Source organism: Daucus carota, chromosome 1 (assembly GCF_001625215.2).
Source record: "Daucus carota subsp. sativus chromosome 1, DH1 v3.0, whole genome shotgun sequence".
NCBI lineage: Eukaryota > Viridiplantae > Streptophyta > Magnoliopsida > Apiales > Apiaceae > Daucus > Daucus carota.
Genome location: NC_030381.2, coordinates 2,828,171 through 2,852,035, shown reverse-complemented (window position 1 = coordinate 2,852,035; position 23,865 = coordinate 2,828,171). Strand labels below are relative to the sequence as shown.

The window sequence follows — 23,865 nt, the reverse complement described above, 5'->3', positions numbered from 1 at the left end:
CATGAACCCTAGCTGTGGTTCAAGCATGAGTATGGCAGAGAGTTAGTTTAGGTTCAACTCCTGCCTACTTGTGTTGTCTAGGAGTAACACTAATAATTTTTGTTATCCCAGACACTTTTTTGTTCCCAAACTCGTGTCCACACTTTCACTCCTTACCTATACCCGGCTACAACAAAAAAATTTGCCTCCTCGTTATCAGAAATGGCTCCGTCCCTGCCAATGCCTGTTAATTCTACATTGGGAGATAGACAGGGTAGCACTCCATAGCATACCCTCTTATATGGAGTTAAGCAGCACATCATTTTAAATATATACATAATATATATTCTATTATATCTTTTATGAAATATAATTGCAAATTTTGATTATTAAACCGAAAACGAAGTTATACAATTTTTTTATTCCAAAGATCATCTAAAATTATGCAATATCTCAATATGATTCTATAACAGAATAATAATCATCTAGAATTATTCTGTTGTAGAATCAGTTTCGAAAATATATTTTTTTAAATCAAATTTTAAGTGTTAGATTACTTAAAATAGATTTATTTTATAGTATTCTATATTAGAATCAGGTTTTATATGTATTATATAACAAAATTTATAATAAAATTGATGATTTATAGTGGCGCACTATGTAACTCCATATAAGGAGTCCCTCTCTTGAATGTTGGCCGAGATAGACATGCAACTTTGCCTTTCCCATGCAAATGTAAATTGCCAACAGTGAGTCAGTGACTGAACAAGTTTACGTAACTTCTCATAGTTATAAATTCTTTGAATAGATCTCGGATAGGCGACGAAAGACGAAAGACGTCCAATATTTGAACAATATAGTAAACCCTTGCCACAATCCTATGGCATCCAGATTCCAGAGATACTCAAACTTTCATAAATATAAAATATCACTTACTGATATACTGATATCAATCATACCACCGCCAATTTCCGGTGATATACTGATATCCATCAAACCACCACCAGGTACTCCGAAGCATATCAATTTCATGTGATATCGAACCACCACCAAGTACTACGAAGCAGGACCTGTCATAGCACATGCATAAACACACAGACCTCCTACAGCACACATCACCAAAGTGCTTAATATTTCTACGATAGCCTAGTTACGGTAAACAAGAACTTTTAACATCCAAACTTTCAATTATCATCTTATTCTAACTTAAGAACACACATGTGAAGACCGGTGTTCACAATTTTATGATTGCCTAGGTACTAAAACTGTTGCATAAAATGGTTTACTAGCAAGTCAATTTGCCAAATGAAACATTCAAGTTTTTGGTACCGAGAAATGATCAATAGACTAGAGCTCTTCGATATCCTCGAGGGAATCGAAGTATGCACTAATCTGCTTAAACTCTTCAGGATCAACAGGTTTTGTGGTAGCAAACTTGATTGGAGGATCGGGGATCTGAGGTTTGACCTCATCAGTCTGGAGCACCGTCGGAATTGCAACACTTTCTGATGCTGCTTGAATACTCTCAGTATGCTGATGAAAAAGCTGATCTTCCATCTCCATACCCACTGTCAGATCATCAGTCTGGAGAGCCATTGGAATTGGAACACTTTCTGATTCTGCATGAGTACTCTTAGCATGCTGATTAAAAAGCTCATCTTTCATCTCCATACAGACTACCAGATCTTCCACACTCTGAGCTTTATTGATTTTGTCAATAAGGGCAGCCACCGCCTCATTCCAACTTAAATTCTTCTTTCCTGGACTTCCAACATATTCTTCTTGCTCGCTGCTTCCGGTACCAGCATCATGTGCCTCAGCTTTCTGCAGTTTCTTTAAAACCTCATCAACAGCGCATTGCATTCTGTTTCTGAAGTTTTCAGCTCTAGTTGGATCAGATCTAAGTATCGACTTTATCTTTGCTATTTCCATTTGCCTTTCATCTTCTGCAGAAGTAGCATTCCCATCTGATATTGGTGATCCCCCATCATTTACAGGCCCATCAGGTGTGGATTTCACGTTAAACACTTCCTCCAGTAAACTGACATTTCGCATATATCGATCAAATGCTTCATTTTCTACTTCGACATTCATGTCTTTGTACTCCTGCACCTTCTCATACCTCCATTCATTTATTTCTCCAGCTTCCTAAAAATAATTATTCATCTGGTCAACAATGGCCTTTCTTTATGTTGACAGGCACCACAATTAAACGACAGTACGTGTCAGGCATCAAGATAAATTGGTACGCACCTTTACAGTCAATGGCTTTCTTGAACGAATAGGGTTCTGCAAATTGTTAAATTGGGAGAAATTGCTAGAAAGTTGACGAACCGAATTTAACCTATGAGGATTCCTGCAGAATCGGGAAGGATATAATCACAGAGGAGATTTTTAGTATAAAACTAAAAATACATATACACCTTGCTTTCCTATTATCCTACAGGAAGTATAAGCATGCACAGATTGGGCACTAGAGCTACATCATTTAACGTTTGCACATTAGTAACATAACCATTAGCTTGGTAAGAGAACAATCACAACTATATTCCAAAGTCTTTAACTTTGAATCTTACAACTTACCCAGAGAGAGATACATCATTAGGCTGCTGTTCGGATGAAGGAGAGCCAGTAGCTGGTGCCTTGTCTGGAAAGCTGGTACTGCCCTTCAAAACTGCCACCACCATTTAATAAATTTTACAAAAAAAATAAAATAAGACAAAATAATAATTGATAAGCCTTCAATTTTGTTGAACTTAAACTATAAATGTCAAGCCTGTGTGATACATATCTGAATTATTATAAGACTAAAGACTGACACTGAACATTATCACATATATGCATAGTTCTATACAAAACATACCAGACCAAAAAAGTCAAGAAAAGTTAATCACAGCTTCACTGGTCAGTCCTACAACAATCATGCAAATTCTAAAATTTGAAGCAAACTGTTTTTACTAGTTTATATTCAGCTGTGGGAATTCAGTTACATCATTAATTTACTTTATATGTTCTCAATTCCATCTTCCATCCATGCCTGGCACACTTAAACTATAATTATTCTCTTTATATATCATTTTATTATCATCACTTTAAGATAAATATAGCATGAAGTCTGTGAATACCAATTACTCTTATCCCTATATGATTGTTTACAGTTTTACCAGGAATAAGGATAGAATATGACACTATAACAAAAAGAAACCAGTCCATCTACAAAAGTCTACAATATACAAAACAAACTATAACATTATAAACCTTACTTAAAATTCTAATACTGGTCAATTCAGCCATAATAATCAAACCTGCCACTAATTTAAGGCTGGAGGGAGTATTATTAATGGACTTTAGCAGAAAAGGGACCAACAAATATATTATCATTCAAAGCATGATACAAGTATACTGTTCAAGAATACAAGCCTCTCAATATATAACTCTTGTTAAGTGTTGGCCCATGTCTATTCGTCTACCCTGTGCTAATCAGGCACATGCTTGGCTGCATATGATACTCAACCTTTTCAAATTTGTAGCCATATAAACAGGATATTTCATTTGCTAACTGTCACACGATAAAGTGTATGTTTCACAACGAGATTAAGTCGAGATTTATCTAAAAAGTACTGTTTATGATTTCAACTTTGCAAGGAGGAACTTAATATTGAAAGATTATCCATACTCTACAAGATATATCATTTGGAGTTCAAATATAAAATTATGTAACAATAACTATAACTCTGTTTAAGAAAATAAAGTAAACTAATTTCTTATAAAGATCTCACCGATATATAAATTTTAGACAGGATTTTGAACTGTGCCAAAATTACTTTCCCATCGAAATTTTCACAACTATATTGAACTCTTTTTTTAACAAACTAAAGCAATCCTTTAACGGAAGGAACGATGTTTGATATGCTATAGAACATATTCCCTTGTGCGAACTCGAGTTTGATAACACATTAAACCGGACTTACCCAACTCAATCATCTTATAGAATAGTTGTGAAAATTTCGATGGGAAAGTAATTTTGGTACAGTAATCTGGATTACTGTGTGTGAAATCTGGCACATAGTAATCCGGATTACTCTATGTTGTGAAAAGAAGAGATAAAAATAGAATTATTATAAGTACCATCACACTTCTCTACACACACAAACATATATAATGCACACATCATCTGGCATAAAGCAAAATGCTGATAAGATTCACATACCATGTATATGGCACGGGTTTTGAGCTTTTGCGCAGCAATTCTTACATGACTGATATGGGCACCTGCAGTAAAGTAGCACAACAAATTCCAAGATCAGTTGCATAAAAATCAATCAATACCTTTTCTCAGTGGCACCAAAAATGTACATAAAACATCACAAAACCCTGCTCTTTTACTATACAACTTATTACTCATGACATTGAAATGAGACATTGCTACAAAAATTAAGCCTAAATCAAGCAATGCTCACTGTAACCAGATAAATATAACCATTTACTCCCAGTGTTGATGTTAAGATCAATAATGTGATGATAAATTTCATTGTTCTAGAGCAGATGTACCATTTTGTTTCAGCAATACTAATTTTTGCCTCAAATAAAAAAACATAAACTACTTAGGGATAGAGAATGGACTTATAATACAAGCAATCATGTCAAATCATTGTGAACTATGACTTAAATTTCAACCACGTGGTCAAAAGCAAGTTTTCTCTCAAATGTAAGACTTAAAGTGTATATTGTGCAAACTGATTTTACCTGTGATTTTCTAATAGTAACCAACTTTTATAGACAAGATCAACCTAATCAGATGTGATACTTGTCTCTAGTTCCAAGAGGACCCTGTCACTCTAACATGTCAATCAACTTTGCTAACCTAATCAGATGTGATACTCGTCTGTAGTTCCAAGAGGATCTTGTCACTCTAACGAGATGGATCAAATTTGTTATCCTTATCTTTTTTTGTACATTTCAAACTATCATTCACTAAAAATACTATACATGCTCCACTTTTTTTAGAAAGTAAATTAATTAACTGCGAGACAACGAGCTTCATGGACCTTTCCCTGAACTTCTTCAAAGTAGCCAATATTTCTATGAAGTCCTTTTTTACACTTCTTGACCTTAATAAGCTTTACCTTCCTGGCCTCTTGAAGACTAATTTTCCTATATTCTTCCCAACTTGAGCCTTCCGATCCATTTCTAAATTATGACAATCAAATCACTTCTGTTTCTTCAAAAGGAAGTGGGATGGAATTGATTACCACCATCGCACATTAAAAGTGATTTTCTCTACTAAAAAGGTGTCTAAATTTCAACTTCTATTGAGACTCAGCTTCAGAAAAAACTACCAGATTAGGTCAACCATAGGATACACACTAATTAAGACAACACGCTACTGCTAAGATATTTGTAATCATGATACTAGAAACACTACTTGCTAGAAACTATGATCCCATTTTGAATGGGTTATATTGGGCAACAATCAGAAACAAAATTTCATATCAATTAAACAATTGCTTACAGAAAAAATGGTTCTTCACACTCCTCAGTGCGCAGAACAACATGACAGACTCTACAAGCTCTTATGTTCAAAGATTCAGAAGAACCAGAAGAGCTTATCTTTGAATTTGAAGATTCAGAGGAACTTTGGTGGATTTCCATGATCAATTGAAGCAGATCAAGCTAGTAAACCTGTGCCAAGTGTGGCCAACCAAAGGGGGAAAATGCTAGGGTTCACTCAGGACGACTATAATTGTTACACTACACACACTCCCAGTCACGTGCTTGGCCAACCACTTATGTCAAAAACTAAGAATATCCTCGTGCATTAAAAAAAATTGTGTTAAAATCTTACTCCTAGAAAGGACAAAAAATCATTTTTAAAAAACCAGTACAGCCTAAAACGTATGAACACAGGGGTAATAAAACAAATTCTTCCAACCTGTTATTGTCACAACCCCTCCCGTTAGTTCCACTAGTTAATACTAATTCAAATTACATCTCATATCACGTGACACAATAGCTTGGAGTACATAATTACTCATATTAGCTACCAGAAAACCAATACAATTACCCTTTCAATAACCAGTCTCCTCTCACCCCAAACGATTCATATTCCGACTTCAATTGTAGCTACAAACAAACCGCAGTCACAGAACCAAACAATGTATATGTTTCATTTCTCCAACTCTTCTATATCTTACACCTAACAACTTAATCCATACATTAAAACTATAATCATATTTACGAAATTGAAAAACCCTAGGGTTTATGACAGACTGAAAACAGTTTCCACCGCAACAGCATATAACAACACCTCAAAAACACAAATCAAGGGTTTCATATACTAAAATTACACCCAAACACATATATACACGCAACATATCAACACATGAACACAAAACGAGAGCAATTAGAATCAAAGACCTTGAACGCGCGTTATTTCCACACTTGATGCACTTAGGTTTGACGAGTCCACGAAAATCTCCTGAAGAGTTGATTGACGGCAAGATAGTGGTGGTAATAGGAGCTGATGCACGATTAGGAGTGGCGTTATTGGTAACCGGTGGTGAAGATGAGGCCATTGTTGAAATCAAATTATTTAAGTGAAGATTCGAGCTTTTTATAACTATAGTGAATTTGAGTAGTTGTGGTGTGAACAGTTACATCATCACCAGAAATGAAGAAGAGAACAATGACTGCCTCATTTTTGTCTCCGGTGGGATGTGTATTGGTGGGTTTATTTCTGTTATGTTCATAATCTTTTTAAAGGCCAGAGTGGATTATAGTTGGTCGAGGGATCTGAAATACGGTTTACGCTCAATATACTGATACTCGTAGATTTTCCAACATAATACAGTTTGCATATATTCAAATTCGATATTACAGTAATCTCAATAAATGAGCATTTAGCAAATTGGGGTAAAAAAAAGAACATTACAACATAAAGCATATGAACATGGTGAAAATTTTATTTTTATTTAACCCCGTCGCCATGACAACCCCTCCCGCCAGTTCCCCTGGAAATTACAAATTAAAATAACACCTCGTATCCATTGGCACAATAGTTCAAATTACATAATTGTTACTTATATTAGCTCCCGCTTAACCAATATAATTCCTCTTCAGTAACCGTTCATATATTGACCTCAATTTCAGCTTATTCCCCAATTCTTATCTATCGTACACCTTATAACTTAATCCATACATACAAACGATGATCATCTTTACGAAATCAAAAAACCTAGGGTTTATAACAATCTCAAAACAATTTCACCGCAACAACAAACACATAACACCGCCTCAAAAACAACACAATTTCAACTTTCACGCACTTAAAATCACACACAAACGCAAACAGGTACACACAAAACATCAAATAAATTACACACAAAAAGAGAGCAAATGAGCTTAGAATCAAAGACCTGGAGCGCGCGACATTTCCGCACTTGATGCACTTAGGTTTGTTGAGGCCGCGAAGATTTCGCGACGAGTTGATCGCCGGCGAGACAGCGGCGGTGATCGGAGCTGATGCGCGGTTCGGAGTTGCGTTATCAGCGGCTGTGTTGCTCGGAACCGGCGGTGAAGATGACGCCATTGTTGAAACCCAGTAATTTACAGTAAAAACCGAGCTTTTTATAAGTATAATTGTTTGAGCAATTGAGCCTCGTTTATCTCTCCCACAGGCTTTATATTGTATCAGAGCATCGGTGGGGGGTGTTGGCCCCAAATAACCAAATTTGGGGTGGTAATGCCCTAAATAACAAAATATCTAGTAAATGGCCCTCACTGACAATGGCCCTCACTGACAATTAGAGACGCTCCTGGTGTAGCGTTTTGGTTTTTTAACCAAAACGCTACATCGTGTAGCGTTTAGGTATTTTTTTTAAAAAAAAAGATGAAGACGCTACTTAGAGTAACGTTTATGTTTAGTGAATATGATGGAAGTGGGCTGGGCCACGCTACATCCAATAGCGTCTAGCATTGTTCTATTTTTCAATTAAAACAAAACGCTAGTTACACAAGCGTTTCACTGTATGTATCAAACAAAAGCGTTAGCCTATTAGATAAAAACTAAAACGCTAATTGCTTTAGTGTTTATTGTGAAAATTGTTTGTTTTTTATTTATTTTTTTGATTTCGTTACTCAAAACACCAAATTTGAATTTTGTTTACCAATTTTGTATTTTTTTTTCAATTAATTAAAAACAAAATAACAAATTTTTTTGATGAAAATTTAAATTACAATCTCGCATTAATTTAATTTAATTTAAAGTACGCATTTATCATTCTACAACCCAAATCTAAACTCTAAATGTTAACGATTGTAAATTAATTTATTCCGCCGATTTCTCGGCTTTAGGGCCTTCGGCCCTGCAGCCTCGCATTAATTAGGGTTTAGGCTCGAGGGAGTAGGGCCTACCGGCCCTACACCCTCAATCCTAAACCCTAACCGTCGGCCAATTTAATATAAAGTACGAATTAATCATTCTGCAACCCAAATCTAAACCCTAAATGTTAACGAATGTAAATTAATTTATTCCGCCGATTTCTCGGCTTTAGGGCCTTCGGCCCTGCAGCCTCGCATTAATTAGAGTTTAGGCTCGAGGGAGTAGGGCCTACCGGCCCTACACCCTCAATCCTAAACCCTAACCGTCGGCCAATTTAATATAAAGTACGAATTAATCATTCTGTAACCCAAACCTAAACCCTAAATGTTAACGAATGTAAATTAATTTATTCCGCTGGTTTCTCGGCTTTAGGGCCTCAGCCCTGCAGCCTCGCATTAATTAGGGTTTAGGCTCAAGGGAGTAGGACCTACCGGCCCTACACCCTCAATCCTAAACCCTAACCGTCAGCCAATTCAATATACAGTACAAATTAATCATTCTGCAACCCAAACCTAAACCCTAAATGTTAACGATTGTTAATTTACTTATTAAACCGGTTTCTCGGCTTAAAGGCCTTCGGCCCTAAAGCCTCGAATTAATTAGGGTTTAGGCTCGACCCTCAATCCTAAACCCTAACTGTCAGTCAATTTAATTTAAAGTATAAATTAATTATTCTAAAACTCAAATATAAACCCTAAATATTAACGATTGTTAATTTATTATATAAATTATATAAATAAGTGGAATGGGGCTAACTTCGCTAACATTTCTCTATAGTTTTATAATAACTTAAACAAAGGCCAGGTTATTTATCATATAGAAATAGGAACAACACTTGCGTAAACCTACCTCATCTCATCTAAAGGTGGTAAACGCTACACGCAGTAGCGTTTGCCTTTGAGCGTATAAGACGCTACTTGACAAACGTCTTTACATGTCATTTGGGGCCATTTTTACAAAATTTGTTATTAAGGGCATTAAACTCTAAAATTTGGTTATTTGGGCCCTTTTTTCATCGGGGGGTTTATTTTAGGTTTATTTCGTATTTCATACTGGCGCTACGCGCGTGAAATGATCGGTTCCCGACAAGGTTGTAAAAATCGGAAATCATCGAAAATCAGTTTAACTTAATTTTGTTGGAAAAACAAAATCGAAAATCATCAAAATCAGTTTAACTTAGTCGAAAAAATAGAACACGGAATCTTCAGAATGAATATTGAGATAAATAATCGGATATCAATTTTTATAGAATTTTTCTCATATTTATATTTATATTACAATATTAATAATATAATAATTTAATGTAAAACTCGAAAGCAAATAGCAATTGGCCAAGATTAATTTATCTCATTATACATATTCGAATAAAGCTTTGAGAGAATATAGTCGAAAACAATAATGAGCTTGAAGTCTCTGAATCAAAATCCCCCCCTCCCCCCGCCCCACACATATTTGGGTTAGGCGAGGTGAGTAAAAAAGTGAAATAGTAACGGTTGATCCAATTTGATAGATTCGCCTTCTGAAACAAGAAGTTCTGGTCCTGGAGGGATAATATCAACCACTTGACGTCCATCCGATGCATCCGCTATGGTTATTTCGTAACCCCCTTTTTCTTTTCGTATTATTTTACCTACTATACCTGCTGAGGTAGCATTATAAACTGTATTGTTACTTTTGCTCCCGTCGGGATAAATCTGACCCCTTCCCCTGTTTCCGCCTACGTATATAGGATATTTTAAGAAGTGAACCTCTTTCGTAGTAGCGGGGTCCGGGGAAAGAACTCCGAATTTTAAATGAGTACTCGGAGCTAAATCGAGTTTTAACTGATTTTTCAAAAAAATCATTTTTATCTCAGATTACTCGAAACTCGGATCGAGTCAGGTATGGAAAACGAGTACTCGACGTACTCCATCGAGTTAACCGATTTTTAGAAAACTGCTTCCCAGACTTGAATTTAATATTATTTTACTGAATGTATGTTAATTTCAAATATTAGATGAGCGTGGGAAATTGAGATTTCAAATGGATTATATATATATTTGTTTGATTTTGTGTAAATTGTAACTAAAACTTCATAGAAATTTGATCTATCTGGTTTTTCAGTTCAGATTAAATTAAATTTCGTTTCGATCTGATACCGCTTGTGCATAGCATTCCTTGCTGACATTTAAAAAAAAAACGGTACAGATCAAATAGATCAAATTATTCATGTTAATATATTAAATAATATATATGTTACTTCTTTTAACATGTTATTTTCTGTATTATTTCTCACCACACGTCATTCAGCGATCCAATCTTCATAAATCCTAATTTAGCTATTTAGTTCTCGAAAATTTGAGACTTGTGCCATCTCGAAACTTTGGAATGTTTTGAAAATTTGAAACTTGATGAAAATATTTGTATGACTTTTAATAATAGGTAAACGATCTTAATAAAATATGTTATAAATTAAGTATATTCGTAAAATCTCCAACTTAAAAAAAATACAAAAATCATAAATTGATAAATCAACCAATTATTAATTATCAATTTCCACAATCATATTTGCAACTTAAAACGGTTGAATTTTTTTTTATTTTTTTGGAAAGAAAAACCGTTAGATTTAACTTCTTTTATTTTCAACTCTAAAGCAACTTCATATCGAGTAAAATTGAAATTGTTAATTTGGTTACATTTAATTCTAACACAGTATATTAGCAAAAAGATACTCCCTCTCCGTCCCTCTCATTTCTTTAAAGTTTTTTTTTTTCACTACTAGACACAAATTTTAAGACTCTTATATAACATAGTTCCGTAACTTATTTTTAAATTTTTTTTTTGTGTATAAAAATTCAAACATCAAATTTTTATTTAAAATAAAAAAAGATTAAAAAATAATTTATGAAATTATGTTTTCTAAGAGTATTAGAATGTGTGCCAAACTCTCGTCCTCCAAGATAAACTACTAGGGGACAAAGGGAGTAGTATTTTTCTAAATTTTTTTTATATAAAATATGTATTTCTGACAAAAAAAAAAAGAGATTTCTCTCTCTATCCCACTAATTTGTTTATAAATGATTTGGGTACGAAGGTTAAAAAATATGTTTAAAATAGTGAAAATGCGAGAGAAAAGTGGGTGAAATGAGGGAACTCACTGATTTTTAATGTATAAAAGGAGATAGTGGTATAAAATAGTGTGAAAAAGGAAGAAAAGTGGACCCATTTATTATTTTTGGTAAGTTTTGAAATGTAAAGAATTGGATGACAACCCCAAAATGAAAAGTGTAAAGAAATAGCTAGAACAGAGCGAGTATATTTTTCAAGAAAAACCCAAAATATATTAAAAATCCTGAATTAAAATATAAATATGTGATATATAATTAATTGAGTGGATAACTTGTATTGACAAAATCAACAAAGCCCAGAATGAGGAAGATCCGAAAGTCTGTATGGAGATGAAAGATCAACTTTTTAATCAGCATACCGAGAGTCCTCATGCAGAACCCGAAAGTGATGCAATTTTTATGGGCCTCCAAACTGATGATGTGGTCAATCTCTGACAGATGACGTGATCAAGTGTTCGTTGATCCTCCACTAAAACTATAAATGATTATTTACTTATAAACCATGATCTATATTTCCTGGAGCATATTAAGGAGTTGTAGACTATGATGAGTTCTTGGTACCAAAAAACTTGAATGTTTCATTTGGCAAATCGACTAGCAAGCAAACCATTAGTATGCAACCGTTCTAAACGGACGGATGCATATTAATGGTTTGATTCTTATTCAATTCGCCGACTGAGTCATTCAAGTTTTTGGTACCAAGAACTCATCATAGACTACAGCTCCTACAGCTCCTCCAGGGAATCAGAGTATGCACTAATTTGTCTATAATTTGGAGGATCAAAAGTTTTGGGGTACCTTCCGAAAACAACAAACAAGTTTTGGGGTACCTTTCAAAATAAAAAATAAAAAAAATTAAGCGAACAGAGGTTTGACCACATCATCAGTCTGGAGCGCCATACGAATTGCAACACTTTCGGATTCTGCTTGAGTACTCTCAGTATGCGGATTAACAAGCTGATCTTTCATCTCCATGCAGAGTTTCAGATCTTTCTCATTCTGGGCTTTGTTAATTTTGTCAATAAACGCAGCCAATGCCTCATCTCTCCTGAACTCCTGAACTCCTTTTCTGGACTTCTAACATATTCTTCTTGCTCACTGGTTTGGGTACCCTATGAGAATTCCTGCATAAATAGGAAGTACACAATTTACCGAGGACAATACTGGTCAAACTAAAAAATATATACACCTTGCTTTTCTATTATCCTACAGTGAGTATAAGCATGCACAGATTGTCGCTTATGGACGCTTATTTTTTGCCAAACAATAGTTATATTAAATCATAGAAATATTGATAAACATTTTATGGTTTTAGCATGGTTGTACATGTCTTCTATTTCATATCTTAAAAAATTCAAAGCATTTGCCAAACAGTTTGTCTATCAGTGTATTCTGTGCCAATCAGGCACATGCTTATCTACATATGATACTCCACTATTTAATATTTTTAGCAGGATAATTTACTTGTTAACTGTCAAATTCTTGTTCCCGTTTATAGAGAGTTTGTTTTACAACAATATTAGTTCGAGATTTATAAAAAGTATTGTTTGTAATATCAATTTTGCCAGGGGAACTTAGTTTTAGAAAGTATCTAGATTATACTAGAAATATTGTTTTGGAATACAAATACAAAACAGAGGTAAAAAAAATGCGACAATTAAAAAAGTAAAAACAATATTATGACTCTATTTATAAAATAAAGTAAACTACTCCCTCCGTCCCACTTATTTCTTTACATGTTTTTTCACTGCCCGACACGCATTTTAAAGCTCTAATTAAGTATAGTTCCATAACTTATTTTTGAATTTTTCTTTTATGAAAAAAATTTAAACATTATATCTTAATTCAGAAGAAAAAAAAATTAAAATAATTTAAAAAACTATACTTAATCAGAATTTTAAAATACGTGCCGAATCCCTGTCCCCCAATGTAAAGAACCTGGTGTGACGGAGGGGGTACTTTCTTATATATACGTCACAAATTGAAAAAATTTAGACATGATTGTGAACTGTACCAAAACTACTTCCCAATCAAAAATTTCATAACCAAATTAAAATATTTGTTAACAAACTCAAGCAATCCTTCAACGGAAGGAACATTGTGCATCACTGCATCTCATTGTGCAGATTGAGTTTGACAACATATTAAACTGAACTTATCAAGTTTGAACCAAGCTCAATCATCTTATCAAACATTCGGTTCATTTACATATCTAACTAAAATAGTCTCTAAGGCTTGGTCTGGTTGGACAGATTCCAAAAAAGCAATGGTGACATTAATTCAGATCACACTATATTTGTGAAAAGAAGAGATAACATAAAATTACCACAGTGTCAATTGTTGAATGTCTAAGTTTGTGATGTTATGATTCTTGGCAACGTTACTTGTGAGATTGAAGGGTCTTGTGGGACGTAGATATATTTAGATATATACTCAGCAAGTAGCGCAGAGATGTTGTTCTGCATCAACTCAGGAGGCAATGTCAAGATGTAAGCATGACAATATATCATAATATCATCATTAGGCCTAATTATTGTAGAATGAGTAAGGAGAAGCCTGTAGCTTCCATATTAAATTACTTTACTTCATGCCATATGTATCAAACAATGAATATACACATATAAACTACTGCTTTATTATTCATCTATATTCTTAGTTACAATATACACATATCATGATATATCAGTATCCTAAAAGCAGAGAGCAACTTTTTCATCATAGTATTATAAATGGGTAATGTGAAATTACGAAGAACCGTGATTACAAATATTTTATGCAACCGTTATAATAAAAAACTATTAGTACAATCACACTTATCTACACATACAAACAGATAAAATGCATACATGATCTGGTCTAATGCAAAATGCTAATAAGATTCACATACCATGTACATGGCACGGGTTTTGAGATTTTGCGCAACAATTCTTACATGACTGATATGGGCACCTGCAGTTAAGTAGCACAACAAATTCCAAGATCAGTTGAATACAACTTTTCTCAAGCACCGCCTAAAATGTACACAAAACTCACTATACAAATGATCACTCGTGACTTTTCAAACGAGACAATGCTACAGCAAATATACCAATTTGCTTCAACATCCATAATAAAAACATCAATAATCATATCAAGAACTAAAAACATCACAAAAATAAAAAATCAAAAGTTATTTCAAAAGGTGCCTCGTGTTTGACCAACCACTTATATCAAGAATTAAAAACATCAGCATGAATTAATAAATTGTGTCAAAATCTTACTCACATCATAAAAAAAAACCATTACAACATAAAACTTATGAACACAGGGGTAGCAATTTTTTTCTTCCAAACTGTCATCGTTACAACCCATCCGGCCACTTCCACTTGTTAATACGAATTCAAACAACACCTCGTCCACATTGGCACAATAAACATAGACAATGACTCGTATAAGCTACCATAAAACCGATATAATTCCGCTTCCGGGTAAGCATCCTGAATCCCACTTTCGCACAATAAATTAAACAATTTATATCCCGACTTCAATTCCAGATACAAACAGACCTAACCAAACAATATATCTCTTTCATTTCCCCAATTCTTCTGTATCCTATGAATCTATAATCAACTTTACGGATTAAAAACTCTAGGGTTTAAAATTGCTCGAAACAATTGGAATGCAGCAAAGACTAATAACACAAACCTAGGGTTTCAAATTTCACACACTAAAATCACACAAAAACACATATACGCACACACAACAGATCAACACATGAAACAGAATACGAGAGCAGATGAGCTTAAAATCAGAGACCTGGAAAGCGGCGATGCACTTGGTTTGTTGAGTACGCGAAGATTTAGGAAGAATAAAATTAATTATCGGGGACGGCTTATATGTTAAAGGGCACTTGGTTTGTCGAGTATGTATTGAATGCAGGGTCCATTATTAATATACAAGAGCAAATAAAAATGAGTTAAAATTTTTAAAATTCCGCGCTTAGTATATGTTCAGGAGTACATAATAGAAAAATCGTAAAAGAAGCGTTTATTGCATGTGAAAAGTTATTTATAATTTTAATTTAATTGTTTGGATAATTTTTTTCATATTTATAATTTATTAGATATAAAAATATTAATATTTTTATAATAATAAATTATGATAAATTATTTTTAATATAACCTTTTACATATGCTGAGTGTGAATTGGTTGTTTTCACGGGTTTTGATACTCCCCGTGCCGGTCAATTTTTTACGTGGAAGTTAGAGAATATGTATAAAGTAGTGGAAAAGAGAGAGAATTACAGACGAAGTGCTATCAAATGAGCTCAATTGACTAATGTATGTCATTTGATGGTGCTCGAGCTCGTGGTGGTGTCAATAACAATATAACCCAGCGTCAAGATGATGAGAATGAGTATGCATTCATGAATGAACTCGAATGCCTGTGACGCTTGAACCACAAAAATCTTGTTCGTTTACTAGGCTTCTGTGAAGTTTGTAATGAATATGCACTGATCTATGAGTACATGCAAGGGTCCCCCCGAAACCTCCTCTAAGAGTTTGAATTAATTCTACTTTGAGTATAAAAATTGATCATATAACCATCTAGTCCCTCCAAAAATCTGACTAGAAACTTGTATTTATTTAATTTTGAGTATAGAAATTGATTATAGAGTTCATTTGATCCCCCACAAACTAACAAATCTTGATGTTCCTCTTAAATATATTTAGAAATCTCATGTAAATTTGAATTTTGTACATACAAATTCATTAACTTGTCAATAAAATCTAGATTGTCGGAACGCATTTTTTACATAAAAAAGTTTCGCCCCTCCAAATATTTTTCCTAGTTCCTTCCCTGAGCACATGAGGCAGTCTCCATGATCTGATCATCTACATAATCCTCAAACCAATGCTACCATGTCTTGGCTAACATTTAAGAGACTAAGAGAAAAGATTTACAAAGGATTATTTATGCATGATCGTGTGTGTCTTCTGTTTTTCTGCAATGTAGTGAGACAAGAGGTTGAAAATACAAGACAACCCCTCCCTCCAGCTGTGTACTTAACGATGTTAAATGGTTACTAGCGGAAGTACACACCTTGCTAGAATCTTATAAGTACAGTACAGGTACATAACTTGCAAGATATGTTTTAGAATCTTATAAGTACAGGTACACAACTTGCAAAATATTAAAACAGAGGTACACAAAATGCACGGAGTGGAAACTTGAGGTACATAGTGTGCATTTAACTCTTAACATATAAAAGAGAGATATCGGATTAAAAGTAGTGTGAAAAGAAAATAAAAGTAGTGTGAAAAGGGAGGAAAAGTTGGGTAATTGTAGGATGACTATTTTTGGTAAATTTTGAAATGTAAAGAATTGGATGTGACATCCCAAAAAGAAAACCGTAAAGAATCCGGTGGAACAGAAAGAGTACTACTTTTTAACTTGGTGACAATGTGGTAAATTAGAGTCGATAAAAATGCTCCAGCTGACAAGGAAGCGCCACGGTGACAGCACATGCATAAACAGATAGACCCACTAATTCAGAAATATCACTAATGTGTTCTATAGTTATAGCCTTATATAGCACAGTAACGTTAAACAAGAAAATATAATTCACATCCAACTTACAATTCTAACTTTGTGAACAAATAAAACAACACTGAGGTGTTCAAAATTTTATAACATAGGTAAAGTAAACGGGAATACAAGTTCTAGTTATCATCTCAGTCTCAACTTGTGAAGATGCAGAAGACTGAGGTGTTCTAAAACTTTTGTAAATTTTTGCTCGATTGCTCGCTATTCGATTCCAAACCGAAACATTCAAGTTTTTGGGCGAGAAGTCATCAATAGACTAGAGCTCTTCAATATCCTCCAAGGAATCAAAGTATGCGCTAATTTGTTTAAACTCTTCAGGATCTACAGGTTTTGTGGTAACACACTTCACTGGGGGATGGGCGAATTGAGGTTTGACCACATCATCGGTCTGGAGATTGACCACATCATCAGTCTGGAGAGCCATAGGAATTGGAACACTTTCCGATTCTGCTTGAGGACTCTCAGTACGCTGATTAAAAAGCTGATCTTTCATCTCCATACAGACTTTCAGATCTTCCTCATTCTGGGCTTTATTGATTTTGTCAATAAGGGCAGCCACCGCCTCATTCCAACTCAAATTCTTCTTTCCTGGACTTCCAACATATTCTTCTTGCTCGCTGCTTTCGGTACCAGCATCATGTGCCTCAGTTTTCTGCAGTTTCTTTAAAACCTCATCAACAGCGCATTGCATTCTGTTTCTGAAGTTTTCAGCTCTAGTTGGATCAGATCTAAGTATCGACTTTATCTTTGCTATTTCCATTTGCCTTTCATCTTCTGCAGAAGTAGCATTCCCATCTGATATTGGTGATCCCCCATCATTTACAGGCCCATCAGGTGTGGATTTCACGTTAAACACTTCCTCCAGTAAACTGACATTTCGCATATATCGATCAAATGCTTCATTTTCTACTTCGATATTCATGTCTTTGTACTCCTGCACCTTCTGATACCTCCATTCATTTATTTCTCCAGCTTCCTAAAAATAATTATTCATCTGGTCAACAATGGCCTTCCTTTATGTTGACAGGCACCACAATTAAACGACAGTACGTGTCAGGCATCAAGATAAATTGGTACGCACCTTTACAGTCAATGGCTTCCTTGAACGAATAGGGTTCTGCAAATTGTTAAATTGGGAGAAATTGCTAGAAAGTTGACGAACCGAACTTAACCTATGAGGATTCCTGCAGAATCGGGAAGTACATAATTACAGAGGTAATTTTGGTATAAAACTAAAAATACATATACACCTTGCTTTCCTATTATCCTACAGCCTAGAGGATGTATGAGTATGCACCATTTGTGCACTAGATCTACATAATTTAACATTTGCAAATTAGTACTTGGTAAGAGAACAATCACAACTATATTCCAAAGTCTTTAAATTTGAATCTTACAACTTACCCAGAGGGGGATACATCATGAGGCTGCTGTTCGGATGAAGGAGAGCCAGTAGCTGGTGCCTTGTCTGGAAAGCTGGTACTGCCCTTCAAAACTGCCACCACCATTTAATAAAGTTTACAAACAAATATGTGTATAGTTCTATACAAGATCATAGATATATTAATAAATGTTTTAACAAATAGTTTTACATGTCTCTTATTTCAGAGATTAAAATTTTAAAGCACTTGCTAAACAGTTTGTCAATCCGTCTATCCCGTCCCGATCAGGCACTTGCTAAACAGTTTGTAAGATGAGATCATAGCATGATATCATCATTACGCCTGATTATTGTAGAATGAGTAAGAAGCAAGCTTGTAGCTTCCATATTAAATTATTTCGACATCATGTGATATATATTAAACAACATATATACACAAATGAAATACTGCTTTACTATTCATTATATACTCGGTCACGGTATATACATATGATATATCTATATCCTCATATACATAGTAGATATATCTATATCCTCAGAGTACAGAGCAACTTCATGATATCGTAGTATTATTAAAGGGTGATGCGAAATTACGAAGAACCATGATTGCAAAGCTTCTGAGTATTGTAACCGTTAAAAATTAAGAGCTATTAGTACAATCACAATTCTCTACACATATACAAAAGATATAATGCACACATAATCTGGGCTAATGCAAAATGACAATGAGATTCACATACCATGTATATGGCACGGGTTTTGAGCTTTTGCACAGCAATTCTTACATGACTGATACGGGCACCTGCAGTAAAGTAGTAGCCCAACAAATTCCAGGATCAGTTGAAAACAAATACAATCAATAACTATTCTCAAGCGCCACCTAAGATGTACATAAAACAACATAACAAACTTGCTCTTTTAGTATACAAAGTATTTACTCATGACATTCTCCAACCAGATATCACCACAGCAAATATACCATTTTCCTTCAGCATGTTATACTGATTTTTTCACTAAATAAGAACACAAACTATTTAGGGATAGTGAATGGAATCATCATACTAGTAATCACAGAAATCATGATGAACTATGACATAAATTTCAACCACCTGGTCAAAAGAGAGTTTTCTATCAAATGTAAGACTTAAAGTGTATATGGTGCAAACTGATTTTACCTATGTATTTAATAATAGTAACCAACTTTATAGACAAAATCAACCTAATCAGATGTTATACTTGTCTCTAGTTCCAAGAGGACACTGTCACTCTAACAAGATGGATCAAATTTGCTAATGATCTTCCTTATCTCACGTTTCAAACTATCATTCATTCAAAGGACTATACAAGCACCACTTTTTAGAAGGTAAATTTAATTAACTGGGAAACAACGAGTTCATGAACCTTTCCCTGAACTTTTTTAAACTAGCTAATCATCTGTTTCTATAAAGTGCTTTCCTACACTTCTTGATCGCAATAAGCTTCAACTTCCAGGCCTCTTACAGCCCAGTTTATCCTAATATCTTCCCTGCTTGAGCCTTGGCATGATTCATTTCTAAATTACGCCAATAAAATCACTTTTCCTCCACTTCCTCTTTCTTAAAAAGGTAGTGAAAGGAATTGATTACCAGCATCAGACATCATAATCAATTTTATCTACTAAAAAGGCGTCTAATTTCCTATGCCTATTAAGACTTGGCTTCAGCAAAAACTACCGAAATAGTTTAAACAGTAGTATCCATACACCAATTAAGACAACTCACTCAATAGTAATGCTAAGATCTTTGTAATTATAAGTGTATGAGCCCAATTTGAATGGGTTATATTTGGCAACAATCAGAAACTAAATTTCATATTAATTAAACGATTACTTGGGGAACAAATGGTGCTTCACACTCCTCAGAGGGCCTACCTACACGACAGACTTCACAAGCTCTTTTGTTCGAAGATTCAGAAGAATCAGGAGAGCTTCTGTTTGAATTTGAAGATTTAGAAGATTTTTGGTGGATTTCCATAAGCAGTTGAAGCGAATCAAGCTAGTAAACTTGTGCCAGGAGTGATCTCAAGGGGGGAAAAGCTAGGGTTGATGCGGGTCTATTTCAACTGTTGCAATACTCACACTCCCTCCCTCCCTGTCGGTGAAGACTGTAATCTTTAAGCTTGAATTAATTTGAAACAAGGTTGGGTCTTAAAAACGTGTAGGATGATATCCTCACTGCATCATGTCACCAAATCACTCCTACCTATATATTAGTCCTCCGGATAATCATAAAAAAAGGTGTCACATGTTTGGCCAACCACTTATATCAATAATTTTAAACATTTTCGTGATTTAATAAAACTGTGTTGAAATCTCACTCCTAGAGAGGGCAAAAGAATCCATTACAACACAAAACGTATGAACACGGGGGAATAACAAAAAAATACTTCCAACTTGTCATTGTTACAACCGTCCTGCCGTTTTCACTATTTAATACTAATTCGAATTAAATCTCATATCCGCTGATACAATATCTCAAAGTACACAATTACTCATTTTAGCTACCGGAAAACCAATATAATTCCCCTTTCGAATAACCATCCCCCTCTCACACAAAAAACCCCAAAAACTTTCATAACCTGACTTCAATTCCAGCCACAATCAAAACGAAGTCACTGAAGCAAACAATGTATCTGTTTCATAACCCAATTCTTCTATATCTTACAACTTAAAACTTATACCACACATAAAAACCATAATCATCTTTACGTAATTAAAAACCCTAGGGTTTATAACAGACTCAAAACAGTTCCACCGCAGTACGCCTCAAGAACAAAAACCAAGGGTTTCACATACTGAAATTACACACACGCACACACATATACACAGACAACATATTAACACATCGAACACAAAACGAGAGCCATTAAAATCGAAGACCTTGAACGAGCGTTATTTCCACAATTGATGCACCTAGGTTTGACGAGTCCACGAAAATCTCCAGACGAGTTGATCGACGGCAAGATAGTGGTGGTGATAGGAGCTGATGCACCATTAGGAGTGGCATTATTGGTAGCCAGCGGTGAAGATGACGCCATTGTTGAAATACAATTATCTAAGCACAAATTCGAGCTTTTTATAATTATAATTATAACTATATTGAATATATTGAATTTGAGTACATGTTGTGTGGACTGTTACATCATCATCTGGAAAGAAGAGAAGAATGACTGCCTCATTTTTGTCTCCGATGGGCTTTACGTATAAGTATTGGTGGGTTTATTTGTATAATTTATTTACAGGCCCAGTGGATTATTTAAGCTCAAGGGGTCTGAAATACGGTTTACCCTCAAAAAAATTAATACTCGACAAACTTTTCAACATAATACAGTTTGTATATATTCAAACTCGATAAATCAGTAATCTCGGTAAATTAGTAAATCAAGACCTGTATTGTAGTATATAATTTCTTTCCCATAATCCGGTTAAACAATAGTATACATACACTAATTAAGAAAACTCTCTCAATACTAGTGCTAAGATCTTTGAAATCATAATACTAAAAAATGGAACTTGCCTAAAATGAATGATCTCCTTTTGAATGGGTTATATTGGGCAACAATCGGAAACAAAATTTCATATTAATTAAACGAACTTACAGAAGAAATGGTTCTTCACTCTCCTCAGTGCGATTGATTACACTACAGACTTCACAAGCTCTATGAATGCAGATTCAGAAGAATTAGAAGAGCTTCTGTCTGAATTTGAAGATTTAGAAGAATTTTGGTGAATTAGTAATTACCATGAGCAACTGAAGCGGATTAAACTGGTATAGTAAACCTCAGCCAAAAGCAACCAACCAAGGAGGAAAAGGCTAGGGTTGACGCAGGTCTACTTAATTGTTTCAATACACTCCCTGTTGGTAAAAATCGTAATCTTTAAACCTGATTGGACTTATCACAACACAAGGTTGGGTCTTAAAAACGCACAGGAAGATATCATCACAAAAGGTGTCACGTGTTTGACCAAATATCAAGAATTAAGAACATTTACGTGAATTAACAAAATTGTGTCGAAATCTTACTCCTAGAAAATGCAAAATCATTTAAACTAAAGACACATTACACCATAAAACGTATGTACACAGGGGTTATATTTTTTTGTTCCAACTTGTCAATTGTCATTGTTACAACCCCTCCCACCAGTTCCACTAGTTAATACTAATTGAAAATAAATCTCATATCCGTTGGCACAATAGCTTAAAGTACACAATTACTCATATTACCTCCGGAAAACCAATATCATCCCCCTTTCATGTAACCATCCCCCTCTTTCCCCGACTTCCAGCAACAAAAAATTTATCTACCTAATTTCCCCAATTCCGCTGTATCTTACACCTTACAACTCAATCCTTAATAAAAACTATAATCATCTTTACGAAACCAAAAACCCTAGGGTTTATAACAAACTCAGAAACAAATTCACCGCAACAACACCAAACAAAAACTCGATCCCCACTTTAAAACGCAAAAATTACAGATAAAAACACATAAATGCGCACAAATTATCAACAAATTCTACACAAAACAAGTGCAAGTGAGCTTAAATCACAGACCTGGAGCGCGCGACATTTCCGCACTTGATGCACTTAGGTTTGTTGAGGCCGCGGAGATTTCGCGACGAATTGATCGCTGGAGAGATGGCGGTGGTGATAGGAGCTGATGCGCGGTTCGGAGTGGAGTTATCGGTGACCGGCGGTGAAGATGACGCCATTGCTGAATTTCAATTTTTATGCAAAATTCAAGCTTTTTATAATTATAATTTTAATTATTAATTTAAATATTGAATTTGAGTAGCTCTGGTGTGGATACTTACCTGATCGCCGGAAAAGATGAAGAGCGGTAGCCTCGTTGTCGTCTCCGGCTAGATAGTTTGGTTTTTCAGTCCTTTTAGTTTGTCATTAAAATATTTTTGGGTATTTTTTTGAACTAGATAACAAAGTTTTTTTTTTTAATTTAAAAAAAAACAAAAATCTTGATAGATAACTATTTCATAAACTCATCAACTTAACTAAATAATTGTTAATGACAAAAATAATATTATATATATTTATTAAAAATAATATAATCATCTTTTCAAATAATTATCAATATCCTCCCAGCAATTCTAAAATCAAGAAGTTAATTCTCTGTTGAGTTATATGCAAAGTACCAAGTAAGTCAATTGATTTATTTATCTCAAAAGATTTTAGAACAAACTCAATAAAATGAACAAGGTGAAATTAGGTTTTAACAACTACATATAATAATTTGACTTTTAAAAATGTTACATGATATTAACATTAGGAGAAATTAGAATTATTCAAGACTACTTCTGATATTTGTGACTATATTTCAGAATTATGCTATTTGAAACATTAAAATTTGAAATTATAATAATGAGTACCAACACCAAT

General features: G+C 34.4%; 2 protein-coding genes and 1 long non-coding RNA gene across 3 annotated transcripts; all 3 read right to left on the bottom strand.

Annotated features, from left to right (window-relative positions):
• Positions 1–1,129: 1,129 nt before the first annotated feature.
• Positions 1,130–7,712, bottom strand: LOC108209272 (uncharacterized). Its single transcript, XM_017380121.2, has 5 exons — positions 7,395–7,712; positions 4,190–4,251; positions 2,563–2,653; positions 2,233–2,335; positions 1,130–2,127 (listed from the first exon to the last, which is right to left on the bottom strand). Exons 1-5 carry the CDS (start codon positions 7,565–7,567, stop codon positions 1,327–1,329), a joined length of 1,230 nt encoding a protein of 409 aa, XP_017235610.1. The 5' UTR covers positions 7,568–7,712; the 3' UTR covers positions 1,130–1,326.
• A 3,944-nt stretch (positions 7,713–11,656) lies between these two features.
• On the bottom strand, positions 11,657–15,393 carry LOC108213941 (uncharacterized). The gene is made up of 3 exons (XR_001805418.2): positions 15,262–15,393; positions 14,354–14,415; positions 11,657–12,590 (listed from the first exon to the last, which is right to left on the bottom strand). It is a non-coding gene; the product is annotated as an uncharacterized LOC108213941 (long non-coding RNA).
• Positions 15,394–16,988: 1,595 nt separating this feature from the next.
• LOC108197576 (uncharacterized) lies at positions 16,989–23,402 on the bottom strand. Its single transcript, XM_017365267.2, has 6 exons — positions 23,286–23,402; positions 23,026–23,185; positions 19,174–19,235; positions 18,457–18,547; positions 18,134–18,236; positions 16,989–18,028 (listed from the first exon to the last, which is right to left on the bottom strand). The coding sequence occupies exons 2-6, from the start codon at positions 23,181–23,183 to the stop codon at positions 17,309–17,311; spliced, it is 1,134 nt and encodes a 377-aa protein (XP_017220756.1). The 5' UTR covers positions 23,184–23,185; positions 23,286–23,402; the 3' UTR covers positions 16,989–17,308.
• Between the last annotated feature and the right edge of the window lie 463 nt (positions 23,403–23,865).

What these genes read in the sequence shown, in the direction of transcription:
- LOC108209272 (XM_017380121.2), bottom strand. Translation starts at nt 7,567, where the DNA reads ATGGCGTCATCTTCACCGCCGGTTCCGAGCAACACAGCCGCTGATAAC. An exon ending in AAACCCGTGCCATATACATG is followed by an intron (nt 2,654 to 4,189) that starts GTATGTGAATCT and finishes TGGTGGTGGCAG; the next exon opens with TTTTGAAGGGCAGTACCAGC. An exon ending in AATGATGTATCTCTCTCTGG is followed by an intron (nt 2,336 to 2,562) that starts GTAAGTTGTAAG and finishes CCGATTCTGCAG; the next exon opens with GAATCCTCATAGGTTAAATT.
- LOC108197576 (XM_017365267.2), bottom strand. Translation starts at nt 23,183, where the DNA reads ATGGCGTCATCTTCACCGCCGGTCACCGATAACTCCACTCCGAACCGC. An exon ending in AAACCCGTGCCATATACATG is followed by an intron (nt 18,548 to 19,173) that starts GTATGTGAATCT and finishes TGGTGGTGGCAG; the next exon opens with TTTTGAAGGGCAGTACCAGC. An exon ending in GGAAGCCATTGACTGTAAAG is followed by an intron (nt 18,029 to 18,133) that starts GTGCGTACCAAT and finishes AATTATTTTTAG; the next exon opens with GAAGCTGGAGAAATAAATGA.